This window comes from Monopterus albus, unplaced genomic scaffold, assembly GCF_001952655.1.
Source record: "Monopterus albus unplaced genomic scaffold, M_albus_1.0 scaffold32.1, whole genome shotgun sequence".
Taxonomy (NCBI): Eukaryota; Metazoa; Chordata; class Actinopteri; order Synbranchiformes; family Synbranchidae; genus Monopterus; species Monopterus albus.
Window position 1 is genome coordinate 250,272 of NW_018127912.1, and position 15,840 is coordinate 266,111.

The 15,840-nt window shown below is 38.3% G+C and overlaps 2 protein-coding genes across 5 annotated transcripts in view; both read right to left on the reverse strand.

Moving 5' to 3' along the window:
- Positions 1-633: 633 nt before the first annotated feature.
- Positions 634-9,874, reverse strand: cd7al (cd7 antigen-like). 3 transcript variants are annotated; one of them, XM_020597046.1, is made up of 6 exons: positions 8,697-9,874; positions 5,819-7,553; positions 4,808-5,161; positions 3,372-3,749; positions 1,943-2,046; positions 634-1,476 (listed from the first exon to the last, which is right to left on the reverse strand). In XM_020597046.1, the coding sequence occupies exons 2-6, from the start codon at positions 5,877-5,879 to the stop codon at positions 1,264-1,266; spliced, it is 1,110 nt and encodes a 369-aa protein (XP_020452702.1). In that variant the 5' UTR covers positions 5,880-7,553; positions 8,697-9,874; the 3' UTR covers positions 634-1,263. The 3 variants fall into 3 exon arrangements, with proteins under 3 accessions (XP_020452702.1, XP_020452704.1, XP_020452705.1); XM_020597048.1 differs by lacking the exon at positions 5,819-7,553 and having other exon boundaries at positions 8,711-9,874; XM_020597049.1 differs by lacking the exon at positions 5,819-7,553.
- A 176-nt stretch (positions 9,875-10,050) lies between these two features.
- The window catches only part of znf207b (zinc finger protein 207, b), an 8,841-nt gene continuing 3,051 nt past the window's right edge, over positions 10,051-15,840 (reverse strand). Inside the window, exons 5-11 of one of the 2 annotated variants that reach the window (XM_020597044.1) lie at positions 14,406-14,481; positions 14,148-14,206; positions 13,552-13,691; positions 13,113-13,211; positions 12,145-12,384; positions 11,637-11,793; positions 10,051-10,802 (exon numbers count right to left, since the gene is read on the reverse strand). In XM_020597044.1, coding sequence (XP_020452700.1) covers positions 10,651-10,802; positions 11,637-11,793; positions 12,145-12,384; positions 13,113-13,211; positions 13,552-13,691; positions 14,148-14,206; positions 14,406-14,481 — 923 coding nt within the window. In that variant the 3' untranslated portion in view covers positions 10,051-10,650. The remainder of the gene's footprint in view (positions 10,803-11,636; positions 11,794-12,144; positions 12,385-13,112; positions 13,212-13,551; positions 13,692-14,147; positions 14,207-14,405; positions 14,482-15,840) is intronic. The other variant, XM_020597045.1, reaches the window with a different exon arrangement.

Consider the following 15,840-nt stretch of genomic DNA (forward strand, 5'->3'; position numbering starts at 1 on the left):
GCAGCAGGGAAGTGCTTGTTACGTTGTATAGTATTTGGGATTTTGGCTTTATAGACGTTGCTGCTTTAACTGACTGATAAGACGTCTGTGTTTATGTATAAAGCCAGGAACAATTTATTACCTGGTGGAATTCAAAAACTATTTAATGAAAGGGATGGGGGATACAATTTAAGGGGTCAGTTAAATTTAAAAGTTCATGTTATACGTACAACCAAAAAAAGATTTTGTATTTCCATAAGTGGGGTAAAACTATGGAATAATTTAAGTGTGGACATAAAAAATAGTAATAGAATTGACGAGTTTAAACATAAATATAAAGGTATGTGTCAATCAAGATATATGCAAGAACAGGCTTAATGATTAATTAGATGGAACATTGTGGGTGTGGTGTATGAATGTTAACACTCTGTTATAATTCTTTAGTATATTACTTGTGTGGTGTAGAAGAGAATTATCTATGTAGAGATACTGCTTGCAAACCAATGATGTAAGATGATGTCATGGGGTAGGACTGGATAAGTCTGACTTCTTCCTACTCCAAATCAAACATGGGGAAAATACAGACAAAAATGAATGTGGAAATGAATAAATGTAAAAGAAAAGTGGGAAAATGCATATTCTTATTTGGTCATTTTTTTAAATTTATTTTTAATTAATCACAGTCATTTATTTCTCTGTGTCCCTTTTGAGCCTCCATATTCAGAACACAAATGCAATAGTGAAGGCAAAACTGAATACTGTACAATAGAGGTGGGTGATAACAGCAGTGTACATGTATGTGAAGAAGACTGGCAGCAAGCAAACAGCGATGTGCATAATGTTGGTTTGAAATTCTTCCAAAAAATGCATTGCATATATTTTGTGAGGAATGGTCAGCATTCAACATATCTGCTGGACTTCAAGGAGACACCTGGGGCATTTTGGTGAGAATCAGTAAATAGAAACCACAGAAGGCACCTTTAATTTGCTGAAACGGCCAAAAACAGATGTTCTTTTCTTTTTATTTTCTAATAACATTTTCTCCTTCTCACTTAGTTTTCTAGAAAATGTATTACATCACCATATACAATATATCAACATTGTGATATGAAATTTCATGATGGCAAAATACCCTCTTTCAAACTAGCAACAGTCCAATATACATGACAAAAAGACATGAGGAGAAAATGTTTGATGAAACTGCTAATACTAAGTGGAGTCGAGTGAGTGTCAAACAGCTGATTTGGTAATTTCATGATGCTGGTGAGAAGGTTGAATACTGCTTCATTTCTGAGACGCAGATCTGGGGCAGAGGGCCCCGCTCGGGCTTTCGTAATAGTTTTCAGAAGATTTCTTCACAAAGCAGTTTCTGTACTCAGAAGACTCCATTTCCTCCAGATGGCATGGAGACAGTTTTCGGCCTACAGACTGCAGCCCAGTCATCTCCTCGTAGACAGGTGGCTGAGGGCGTGAGCTGACACGGTGGCGTGCTTTGCTCTGACAGTCATTGAGACAGGAGGAAAACAAATCAGTGAAAGGAGCTAACAGATTGAACACACTCTTGATTTCCTGTGTTAAAATCAGAGCTTGTCATTTTCTCTTGAGGCTGAGCCCAATCTTAATAGGACATTTGAACCAAGCCTCATTCTCACTATCGTGTATTTTACTGGCACATGAAAATAACAAAATTATAGTGTAGTGCTCCTAAAACAAAATCTTAAAACTAAAAGTAGAACTGGGGTTTCATTGTCTTCCTTGGTGAGGAGAAATATGCTGACAAGTGACAGCAACAAGTTATGAAACTAGTGTGGAAACTAGTGTGGTTTTGTGGTGAGCTGCAGAGGAACCCTAGCACATTCTCAACAGGCAGGTGCTGTTTGTCTTAATAACACAACAGTTACATTTCATTCCTTATTCTTGTATAGTGTTAGAGCAGCACATTCTAAGCTACAAGTTCGCTCACTTGATAAATCACCGCAGCTCCAATGAGGATGAGGAGGAGAACAACCACAGTTGAGGACAAAGCATACAGCAGGATGGAGTAGGCGGAACAGCTGCACTCGTTGCCTGTGAAGAAGCAGAGAGGGAGAGAGATGTTGAAGATGAGAAACTTGACTTAACACCAGCCCCTGAGGAACCATCCAGCTTAATCATACACTTAATCAATCAGTAGGGTATCACCAAATGTGTAAACAACATCTGACACTAAAGACAGGACATAACAGTTAGTGGTTAGCTCAAATGTGATGTGTTTTCTCTCATATCAAAAACCACTGAGCTGAACTTCCTTCCTAGTTCTAGGCTAAAGGGTACAGCAGTGTTGCTGTTGTCTGGAGGTGATATCAGTGTGATTTGCTCAGTGAACTTGAGGTGGTTTTTAAAGCAAGAACACAAGACTCTGTAGCATTTCAATAATCTATTCGCCAACAACTTAAATGATATATCTCAATATTTTAAACTACAAAGTTGTGATATTCTATATTTTGCTTATTGTCAACAAATGCAAATCCCATTAAAAAAAACAATCTTTCAATTTCTTTTGACTTTCTTGCTGTAAATGAAGATCGATCTTCAAAAACAGGACACAATATATGGAGTTATATTTTTTAAAAAGGCAAAATAATTTCATTAGAAATAGCTGGTCTGCAGCTTTAGCCACATTTCTCAAGCAGGAGTAAATTGTGCATTTGTTCGGGAGCTGTTTTCAGCTGTGGATTGAAACATATTTGATGTACTGCAGCAGCATCACAAGACAGTTATGATTCCAGTTTGCTATTTTGTGACTGTGAATTACTGGTCTATGGGACTCCCTAACTTTGCTAGACATGCCAGTTGCAGTGGGAAAGCACTTGGGTTTTCCCCTTTGCTTATAAAACGGTGTTATTAGTCTAATTAAAATATTTTAAAGCCTATAATTATATTATTACATGAATTCAGCAGCAGCATACCTGCACCCCACAGTCATTCCCATACCACATCCACAACACAACCCCTCACACGCCACCACTTTATAGGATTTTGATTATCGGATCAATATGTCCAGATCGACTGACTGACAAACTGATTGATTATTCATATTACTTAGACATAAAGTTTGAATGAAAACATTTAATGTCATCCATTTATCAATATGCATTACTGTCTGGTGTTATCAGTTGTGTATGCACACAGACATACAAGCACGGATGTGAAACCTTTTTATGCGTTTAAAAGAATGTTAGTATAATACTTGAATCAACTGACTGAACACCACAAACAAAAGGAAGGAAGCAGAGGCGTGCAACAAGTCAGTATAAAAATAACTAGCATTTTCACTAAGCAAAAAAGGTGTTTTTACATTTTAAGTTAGTATAAGTGGCTCAGTGATCAAGTCCTGCTGTGAGGTGACCCACCTTGCACAGAAACAAAGAACACTCGTCTCCCTAGACTGGTGGTGCTGTCGGACCTGCCATGTATGTGCAGCTGGCAGCTATACAGGGCGGTGTCATCTGGCTGCAGTTGCTGCAGGGTGAGGTTGTAGGTGATGCCACTAGGGCTGGGCACCAAGGACAGCTGGACCCTTTCAACAGGGAAATAGGAGGAGGAAGGAGAGCTGCCGCTATGATGAAACTTTGAGTGGTACAACAACTCCACAGGCGCCCGGCCCCTCTGCCGCTTCAGACTCACCCCCTCCACAGCCAAGACTTCCCCATGTGGGGGGACACACGGGAGCACAGCTGAGCCCCCAGCACATGTCTTTAGCAAATTTATGTCCGCCGACCCGGGGGCATCTCCAAAAGGGAAAGGGAAAAAACACTGATGTAATGCACTGGCGCACCACTGCACTCTGTCTTAACAGTGAGATCATTTGGAGTAGCCTGTAGCAGTCAGGATGTTTCCTGAGCTCTTTCAAAACATCTCAGGTCACTGTCACTTCTAGAAAATCTCCTAAGCGCATGTCATTTTGACAGTTAAAATATCTGGGGGGTTACAATCCATTACGTTATTAAGAGGAGTTCTCAATTTATTATGTAAAGTATTTAAGGTAGTGGCTTTACTGAACATGTATAAAAGTCACAGAATAAAACTTTTCAAATCAATGGACAAACTGACACACTTTCTTGGACAGGAGCTACAGCGCATCTTAAAATATAAATTCATATTATGTAAAAGTGAAACAATCACCATCTACCATTGAAAGCATATTATGCCTCTAAAAAGAACCGTCTGCTCTTCTCTTGGACAAATGGCTGCTCTTTTTAAAAGTTAAAAGTCAATTGAGTTGTATTTTTCTTGTTTGTATTTTTCTTGTTATTTTACTGTATAGATGTGTTTTATCTGGTCTTAGGTATCTTTATTATTTTTTTTTTTATGTTTTACTGGAAAGCACCTTGTAACGCAGGTTTAGAAAGGTGCTATATAAATAAACTTTGCTTGCTTGCTTGTAGTTCTACTTGTATCTGGTGGTGAAGAAGGTTGTATTTTCACATCTATTCTGATAACTGGGCATTGTTAAAATAAAAAATAACTGACAAATAATAATAATAATAAAGATACCTAGCTAGTGTATATGGTTCCTTCAGTTACCTTTTTAATTCATCAGAAAGATGCCCCTAATGTTCGATTCAGCCACTTCCCCTCTGGCTGCAGGTCATCTGGATGAAACCTCACTTATTACCAAGTTATCATTTAAAAATGCATTTACATCTCTTTACAAAGTACTCCTTTTCATATAGTGTTACTTAATGCTGAGCAGGCAATGACACCAGACCTCCAAATGTCAAGTTTAACCTTCAGTGGGTGTCAAGTAAAATTTGTGGGGTGAAATGAGAAAAAAACCCCGACTCACCAGCAGTAACAAGAACGAAGAATTCAGTCTTTCCAGGTATTCGTTCGTCTTCAGAAGAAGGGTTGTTCACAACAAACTCACAGTAGTAGCGGTCCGTGTCACTGATCCTCAGCTGAGAGATGGTCACATTCAAAGAGTGGCTGCTTGGGTCCCCGGTGACACTGGTGCGGATCTTGTCTTCAACGTTGGTCACACTGAACTCGCTCTTGGTGTACATGAACAGCACTTCACTGGGATGCAGCCAGCTGCGCTTCAGGTAGACACCAAAGGGTGAAGTGTTCCTGTGCTCGATCATACAGGGAAGAACCACAGACTCTCCCTCATGCCTCTCTAAGAACTGAACGTGACTGCATACTTGACAAAAACAAAATGAAACGTGTTAGAATATATTCAATTTTCAGTCTGTTGAAAAAGTCATTGAATACTTTAAGCGGGCCACCCACTAAAAGGGGTCTGTCGGAGGTTTCTTCCGATAAAGGGAGCTTTCCCTCCCCACTGTCACCAAGTGCTTGTTCAAGGGAGATTCGTTGGGGTTTTCCTCTATAATAATAATAACAATAGTAAAGTCTAGACCTGACTCTGTAAATTGTTCTGAGATGACTTTTGTTGTGATTTGGTGATATACAGATAAAACTGAATTTAAATTAATGTAAGTTTCAACAGCCACATCGCAGTTGTTGCCATTTCAGAAACATTTTACAAAATGAATGACAATAGAAAGCAACAAATACATGTGCACCCCCCATCACTGCTTAGAAATCTTTCAACCGTCCAGACAATGAGAGATAGACAGCAACACCTCAGCGTGCAATCCAACATAATACCACTACAAACTGTCTTAGAATCATCTGATGGCTCAAAGATTTCTGCATTATATTGTAATGTTGCTGTTGTTTTGTCTGCCCTATTTAAGAAACTGACTCCGAATGACTTCTCCCAGCTCTTAGTACAATTCACACTGAAAGAACAAAGCAGATGAGACCAGACATCAGCCTCAGCAACAGAACTCACCAGGCCCAGCCAGTATGATGAACAGAGTCCACAAAAAAGCCAGGTACCACATCCCAGGCATCTTCAACACTGCCACACACTAATTAAGATTTCAAGGAATGGCAGTGAGGTAACCATTACAGCACAAATGCAGCTACTCAAGACTGGATGTCAAAAGTTTGGTTAACGGTAAATGAAACCAACAACTCCATGAAGCTCCACCTTCAAACCTCAAGGCACACACAAGAGGAAGCAGACACACTAACTGACACCACATATGGATCAACTTCTTGTAAGACAGCATGGTGGTTAGGCATAGTTATAAATGTCACCATGCAACACAGCACACACAGAGAGCTCAGCAGACTTATGACCACGATCACAGTAGGAACCAACCTATACTTCCCTGAAGATCCAGCTTTTGTGCTTAGAATTGGGCTATACCTGGCAGTCCCAGCTAAGCCACCTCCGCTCAAGAGGTTTCCATTAAATTTGCGTTAATTGTGTCTTACGTGCTTAAGAAATATAGTTTTGCATATTCCTGAGGAAATTATACTCTCTGCTGGTCTGAACAAGATGTCGGCTTTTTCATGATACAGACAGGTGGTCAAAATAAAGAAAGCCTGCCCAAGAGGTTTGTCTGCCCTAAGATGTGGATATAAAATAAATAAACCACCACTGCTCCATTATTCGACTATTAGGCCCACGTGTTGAGCCATGTTTTGAGGTAAACTTGAAATGTTATCCCATCCGTTTACAGTTTTGAAAGGAAAACATTCTTTACATTTTAAGGGTCAGCAATAAGACTTTGTTTTAAGGCTTATTCTGACTTGGCTTTGAACAACAAATAAAGACATGAATGGGAAAAAAACAGGATGCATAAAATTATTAACAATGACTGATGCATCACAACTTAAATGCTGTATCAAAAATAGGAAACAGAAAAAGGTTACAAAATTAAGCAACCCACACAGGAGGGTGCAAACCTGCAGAAACATACATTTCCTTTATTCATCTTTAAACACAGGAGTTGAGTTTTTTTACTAGGTCATCGCACATATAGTACATGTCTTTTTAAATTTTATCTCTGAACAAACAGCTTCCTCTGTGGTTTGACTAACTTGTATCAGTGTACAATGTTGGTCTCTATCAGCCCCACGTGACACACAGCTCAGCATTTCACTTATTGTTCTAGTTGCCCAGCAGGAAACTGTAATTCAAATGGTGTAACAGGTGTTTGCTGTTTTCAGCACACCCCCAACTCAACGGTCTTCTCTTTATAATCCATTTAATCATTTGTCTTGATCAGCTGAACTTCAGTTTGCCAGTGTGTTAATAAAGCTTTGGTTAATAGTGCTTTGTGCATTTAAAAGTATTAAAGCAAAAAAATATGAAGAGATTTCAGTGGAATTAAATCAAAGTGAAATTGTACAGTCTGTAAAGCTTATACCATCTAATGGCTGATGTTCCTAGTAATGTATTAATTTCACTTCAAAACATAAAGCTCATGTGACATATAGCTGAAGGGCCAATATTGAAAACTGAAATACTAAATCAACATTATACTGCATTTACTCTGATGCAATAGGCTACTCAATCATAGTGATATTCTGTCCTCACAGAATCAAGTATATACTTTAAACATTAGCATATATCAGACTGTGATGTCTATTATTCCACTATTTCCCTGCATTCAAGTGGCATCATCCAACCTGTGCCACTAGGCGGCGTCGGCAGAGCTCACTTCAGTTGTTCACTGACAGAAATAAAAACAAAGTGACAGCACAATAATGTAATTGTTTATTTAACATAAACCTGACATTGCAATGTCACATTTTCATTTAAATGTCAAGCTACAATTGTTTTTATAATATTCATGTGAATATTAAATAAAATACATCAAGAAAAGTTTTCTTGAAAAGACAAAAGCATCAGAAAAAAAAGTTTAATTGCAAATACATTTAAACTTTTTTTTTTCCTGTATATACTTGGTAAAAACTGATTAAGTTGCATACTGACTGCTTTGCTTTTAATACTTGAGTGAATGTTTCTTCCAACATGATGGCATTTCTTCTTCAAAAATACATTCACAAAACCAGTTTACTTTCTCTAGTAGTGTCCAGCGATACTGATAGTTTTGGTTTCATTTGTCCAGTGGTTTTTTGCTCCTTCTCCCATGTCTGAAGTTACACAAGGTAATGAATATTTGTGATGTTTACCGCATGGAATCCTTTTCACTGAAAATGTCAAAAAAGACAAAAGAAATATGGCCCCAAGAAATTGGTCCACTGTGATTTTAGTGGATTATTTAGGCCAATAACACACTTTTTGGGAAGTAAAATTTTTTAACTCCTGAGAGCTTCAGTTTTACTGGGATAAAGAGAAAATCTTAAAACCTTGGCAAATAAAACAAAAACTGCAGTGGTTCCCGATTTGGGATCAGAAGAACATATTAATAAAAAAAAAAAAAAGTGCCACTATTAATCTGAAGAAACAATTATAAGCATTGGAAAGAGAGAGTTATGCTTTATCCTCCTTTTATGTAAAATATTTCTTTAGGTTTGTGATGTGGTTGTTTTTCTCATAAGGATGAGCTAACACTTTTACATAAAGAACCCCAAACATGTAACGCCTTTAAACCCACTGCTGACTACTTACCATGTTCAGACAAGACATTAAAAATTCAACAATTACATGTTAATGTTGAAGTCTTTGACCCATGTGATGACTTTCATGGAATGAACACTTATGGTTTCTCTTTAACACAATACCTACAGTATGTGCAAAGCTTCAATTACCTTGTAAATGTAAGGAACATAATTTAAACAATATATAATACAAAACCTAACATCCAGTTGAACAGGACAAACCCACACTATAATAAACATCAGGTACTTACTGGGTTTAACTGACCTGTCATGCCAGATGAGTGCGTTTTAAGGCTGAAAAGCTGATATGGAGGGGCTACAGACAACAAAAACAAATACAAAGTAGTAAGTGATCTAGGCAAAGGAAAAATTTGTGCCACACCAAATACCTATAATTACTCTTTGCACCACCATTTTATTAGATCCATTGTGTGCGCACAAAGACTTCAATTTGTACAACTGCTGTCTGCATCTTTTCCACAAACACTCAGGTTTATTCTCTGAGACTGTACAGCAATCTAGGACCACTGCAGATGACATGGACAGATGGTTGCGTGAAACATTTAGAAGAGAAATGAGAAAAAGGCAAAACTAAACTACCCAGCAATACAAAGTAGCAGTGTGGTAAAAACCCAATCTAGTGAAGCAGATTTTCTAGGTACCGTCACAGGTGTAGCTTTACCATTACAAATTACTAACAGTAAGTAAGTACACTTTAGTAATACACTGTTCTGTATCTCGGTGGTGGTGGTCTCATTGTTCCATTCAAATTACATCACTACATTTTGAAATTCTTACTTTGTAGACTAGCTAGGATGGGCACACCTGTCAATCAGTGATCTGCTACTGTAAATGCTAACTACACAGGTAAAGAGCCATTTATCATTCCTTTCTGCTTCTGACAAGCACCACGAGATGAACTCGGGGATTGAATTGCTGATCCATCAGTTGCAAACCCAATATGGCAAAGTCTAAAAATAAAATCACCAACCTTGCATTTTAACGTAAAGCCTTAAAAGCTAAGCTTCACACAATTGGAATTTAAAACAGAGCTACTGTATTGTTGGTTTGTTGTTTTGCTTATCCCCTGTGGTGCATTATGGGGGCATGACTATGAGATATGGGAAACAGGAACATTAAGCATTCATGCATTTTTATATAGTGGCGTGTCTGTAGAGACCCAACAAAAAGATTATGAATCAGGAATGAAATTTTGTTTTTTGTATACTGTTGTGTGAGTGTACTACGCTATAAATATCATAAACCAATAAGTAGTTTGTTAATGCATCATATCATGGGTAACATGCAGCATTTGAAACCAGAAGTTGGCCAACATCTTAGTTTTGGGCTAGCGGTACACAAGATTTGAGCATGGTAAAGCTGTAATGTTTCTGTATTTTTGTACATCCAGCCATTCATTAAGACAATGCAAGCTGAAAAAAACAGATGATGGCAAACTTGGTGTTTAAATACCCAATGAATCCTGCAGATAAACAGAGCCATAAGAAGTCCAGAAATACAGTATCAGTACAAACCTTCATGACTCACCTCCACGTACGTCAGGACAAACCAGCATTGGATTTCAAGATGGATTTTATTACAACAGATTCATAAAACATTACAAAGGATGCATACAGGTACCCTTTAGACCAGGAGATATTCAAAACAAACCTGAAATAAGAATAAAGCTAGAGATTGACGAGTCATGGATTTCTAACACTACTTAGTTGGAATCATTACTGAGACCCTCACCAACCAAGGTTGGGGACGCAAGTCCAACAGCACCTAAACATGCTGTGAGGGCCTCAATCACTCTACCAAAGCAATAAACAAAACTTAATTATGTTTACAAGAGAAACTTGCCTTTTTAAGATGTTGGTACACTCATGTAACTCCAGCAGCTTCAAAAGAAACATGAATCATTTTAACACACTTCACTTCTATAAACCTGAGTAGGACCTATGGGAAAAATATATATATCCTCACATGTAATCAAAACAACAATATAACTGTCAGGAACCTATGTGGTGCTTGGCTGTTTTCAAATAAAGATGTTACATTAAACGTCCATGTGTTCTAACAAATAATGTTTGTCTTCACCACCACTGGTCTTATCTGCTCTTTGCTTGCAGCTATGTTTGAAAAAGCACAAAGATGAGAGAAAGGTGTTAACCTCAAACCTAATGTGGTGGCTGCTTTGCTGCTTCAGTAGCGTCCAGCCGGAGACATGACAGGCGGCCTCATGCCCATGGGAGGACCTCCCTGGTAAGGGGGCACCATAGGAGGACCCTGCCCATATGGAGGCATCCCTCCAGGCATGTAGCTTGGCATGCCCTGAGGAGGAGCACCATACTGACCTACAGAGGGGACACAGTGGGACCACAATGTGTTAAAATCATAGTTAATTTAGATTCAGCTGTGGATGTCACCTAAAATGAAGCTAATGTAAAATAATTTCAATGTGGTCTGTGTTTAAATTAAGTGAAGAAAAAGACCTAACACATAACAGGGCCCTGTTGACATATCCAAAAAATGAATCCAAGACACACACACACACACACACACACCAATCTATCCATGCACATGACTTTTTTTTTTTCCTAGATTACAAAATTACTGGATTTTCCCTGGAAAATGCAAATATTACAAAGAACACTGCAGACAAAGACCAAAATCAATTAAAAGTGTAATAATAATGACAGTAAATATGATGTTAACTTATGTGGATAGCATGTTAAGTTGTATTGATCTTCTCATTTAACTCTCCACCAGAAACACTATTGTGTTAAAGGATATTTTCTAGGGGTATGATAATACACTATATTGGGTTCATGAGAACTAGACAAGATATTTTAACACTACTTTAAAGAAATTTTCAATGACAAAATATATGACTGAGAAAGTCTTAAAGTGAAAATCGCAAAACACTGCAGGTGCATTTTGAAATATTTTAATCTTGTAATGAATGTCACCTCAGTTCCACTTTGAGTATGAATGATGATATGCAGTAAAAGACAACAATATGTAAACACCATAAAACTCTGGTTCTGTTATGTACCGATACCCCAAGGCAGCTTTTGCATCAACAAGAAATATTGTCAAGTTTTAATACTGCACGATGTCATGGCATGAAATCTCATCATACCCCTAGTATTTTGCACAGACTGATTCCCTAATAAGCATTTTCTTACCATGCATGGGATGCCTCATGCCAGGCTGCTGTGGTGGCATGCCTTGCTGTGGGGGAATTATGCTGCCCACAGTGGCCACTGGAGAAGCAGCCGCATGGGCCTGACCCGGCCTGGGTATAAGACGCTGGTAACGAGGTAACTGAGCTTTCATCTCCTCCTGTTGGCAGGAAGAACACATGAAGGAAACATTCAGACTAAGAAATACTGGTATGCCCCTTACAGTACAGATGCTTGCAAAAATAATCGGGAATGGGGTACCAATGTTGGTGGGCCCTGATTTCAGACTCAGGATATTTAAGGTCAGACTCATCCTTCAACATAACCACAAAACAGAAACTACGTAGTAAGAATATACAATCTAAATCCTGCAACCATTTGGCGGATATTCCATAATTATCAAATTTCGTGATGAAAAGTATTACAGTATTTCTATCAATAAATGTTCCATTATATGTATCAGTCATTACTTACTGTGAAAAGGGCAAAATAGGAAGCTCAAGCAACTTACCAGTGAGATATCCTCATCAGGGTGGATCAACTTACTAGTTGCACTCGTGGTGGTGAGAGTGGCAGGCTTACTGGTCACTGTGGCCGGGGGTTTGGCCACAGTGCTGCTAGAGGGGTTAGAAGAAGTGGAAGAGGAAGAGGAGACAGAGGGTTGGGTGTAGGCAGGGAATGTGGCTTTGGGTGGGTCAGAGGAGGCGGCTGTACTGCTTGAAGCTGCAGCTGCTGAAGCACTCTGCTGAGCCTGTAAAAAGACACAGTACACATAACTGACTGGGAAAATACATCAAAACCGCTGACTTCTCAGCTTTTCAAAATGCAAAAAAACAAACAAACAAATAAACAAAATAAATCTTAAAATAAATGTCAACAGATTATACCTTTGAGACAATCACTAGGTAATGCTAATATTCAACTTAAAGTTTGCTTTTATCAAGACTTAACGTTGCCTTTTATTCATATTGTCACTGATTCTAGTGAAATACAATTAGAATTCCACATTAAAAGTAGAAATTACATATGTACCAATTTGACTTGTCAGTTACATTATCCCAGGTTCACAAGTCTTTTCAATTTGAGCAATAAATCTTGCACATTCACCATTTACTTTCAATCTGGTGATCCGAAGAAAAAAAAATAATAATTAGATGAAACAAATCCTAATCAACTGTTTCACCTCAGCCAAGAATTCAGATAGTGGAAGTAAAACCAAAAACACAAAAAAAAAAAGCACATGCATCATATTAAAACTGACGGATGAAATAAATACAAACACCAGTTCCTGTCAGAGATGATTACCCTCTGACACCAACAATATGGCCAACGTGCTGTGTTTGATGCACAAGTAAATTTACAAGGTAAACACTGTTAGTAATCAGCCTGATCTCCAACTTTAGATTTTACTAGCCAAGTTAATGAATAAGCAACATGCAGCTGCCACAGTCCAAGTCAAAGTCCTGTCTGTGAGCGTACTTGTGGCGTGTTAGGAAAGGGAGGCTGGGAGGAGGCAGACTGAAGGTCTGCAGGTGGAGAGGAAATGGCTGCTGTGCTGCTGTGAACACCAGAGCCCATCTGCAGCATGGTGGAAAGGAGATCACAGCATTGGCATGTAACATGTCCAAATAATCTAACCATATTCGACAGAATAATGACACTGACTTGAAAAATGAAGTGAGAAAGAGAAACAGAAAAAAAGAGGAAACAATCACATAGAAAAAGAGGAAATGAAACTTTAGAAATTAGAATAGTTGAAAAAAATCATGTAATATGCTGTTTCTTTAAAAACATACATTTATACAACTATATAATAAGTTGGCAATGGTCTATCCTGAAGGGAGAACGGATTAACAGGCACTTTTAAACTGTACAAGCTGAAAGGTCTGAGTGTTGTGAGGGGGTGCATAGAGCACACCTGTGCTGCACTGGGAAATAGAGGCTTGGTGACAGCAGGCTGTGCTGCTGGTGCTGACGGTCGACTGGGTATCGCCCCTGCTGCAGGGGCCGGGGCCATGTGAGGCATACCTGGCCTTGGAGCCATGTGAGGTGGCATTGCTGAGGATACAAGCAGACACATCCCATTAACATTCTTCCATGATAACATTTAAAACATATATAGCGAAATCTACAATAGTGAAACAATGCAAACAAAATTAGTAAATAAGGAGGCAAGACTGGCTTTCAATTCTTAACTGTGTCAGTATGAACTCCTTCATTTAATACAACTATTTTTAAACTGCTTTATCTCATTGTTTTTAAAACTTCATACACATTGTACATTAACATGCTTAGCTACATCTGCTGTACCAAAAGTGTAAAGCTATACTTTAGGCCACAATCAGTTAAAAAAAATAATAATCAAATAAAAAGAGTGACATTTAATACCTGTACATCAAGTTTTAGTTGAGTAACCAAACTGACTATTTTGTTGAAAAGGAAGTGGCCTAAGATTCCCTGAAAAACTTGTAATGGTTTAAAAAAAATTACTTCTAAAATATAACCAACAATGACCTGGCGGAATACGCATTCCTGGCATCATGGGAGGCATCATCCCTCCCATTGGCATCATCCTACAAAAGCCAAAAAGGCCACATAACTGTGTATTTCACTACAGTATAATAGCATCTCAGTTATACCCCAAAACTCAAACTTGTTTTATAAGCATATGATTAGTAATACAAAAACAAACATCAAATTTAAAAACAGAAAACAGCACTGGATGTGAAAAGCTATTACTAAACCCATAATTAAGGAACCCATAGTTCTTACCCTGGTGGCATCCCATGCATAGCAGGAGGCATACCGTGCATCATGGGAGGGATGCCTGGCATCATAGGAGGCATTCCTATAAACATGAATCAGAGACTATGAAACTGTTTACTATCAATGCTGCAGCACGCCATACATGTAAACAGATAAATAACTGAACACCACAAAACAAAACACATGCAATAACCCTTCATCCTCCAAGTTTCCCTGCTGTATCTACAGTTTCTTGCAGTCACTTTGCTACATTCTATTAGACATCAGATGTGAACCTGCTAGTGCTGTAGTCACGTCAGTACAATAACAGTGCGTGATGTTCATGGGGAAGAAGAAAGAGAAAAAAAAAAAAAAAGAAAAAAAAAAACACACCATGGGGTTATAGAGCTGCACAATAAATCGTTTCTGTGAGCATGATTTAGATCCCTGTGTGATCTTAGTCTTATGTTACAAAAATTCTGCTGTGTTTGCATTAGCACAGAGATCCCTTGCATCAAACAAAGCGCTCCCTTTTCCTCTCTAAACTGCATTAACCAATAACTGCAAAGTGAATTATTTCTACCTCAACCGCTATTTGGCAAGCACCACCACAACAGCAGCAGAGCCAGTCACTGTGAGAGTGAGCCACAGCGGGGTGTCTGGGAGTCAACAGGCTGCTGCTTCTGCCCATGTTTGGACCACTGGGCTGACAGGAACTGAGGATGATGATGCTTTCAAGCCTTCACTTGCAAACCATGAGTTATTTAGATACTAATAATAGAGTTTGCTTGGCTCTGACGAGCTAGATGTTGTGAATGAGACTGTGGGTTAAAATCAGGATAATGTTCAAGTGGGAACGTTATGTTAATACAAACCAAACCCAGTTAAATAATTTTAGAAAACATATAGAATAGCATGCAAAAATCTAAACAGAACTTTGACTGTACTTTCATTTTATGTAAGGCAATATACATTTCCATAAAAATTTTATTCAAAACACTTGTGTGCACACATGTGCCAGGCAGCCCCCCCTACTGAAAATACGTTTCCACACCCTTGCTCGTACTTCTTCACAGATATGGATGAGACATAAAGAAATCCCTATACTTTTTTTTAAAAACTTTGTGAATATCTAAGCCAGCACTTATTTACAGTGGATATAAAAAGTCTACACACCCCTGTTAAAATGCCAGGTTTCTGTGATGTAAAAAAACGAGACCAAGATAAATAATTCCAGAACTTTAGCCACCTTTAATGTGACCTATAACTTGTACAACTCAATTGAAAACAAACTGAAATCTGTTTTTCAGTGGGAAGTAAAAATAAAAAACTAAAATAATGTGGTTGCATTAGTGTGCACACCCTTAAACTAATATTTTGTTGAAGCACCTTTTGATTTTATTACAGCACTCAGTCTTTTTGGGTATGAGTTTATCAGCAATGCACATCTTGACTCTGCAAT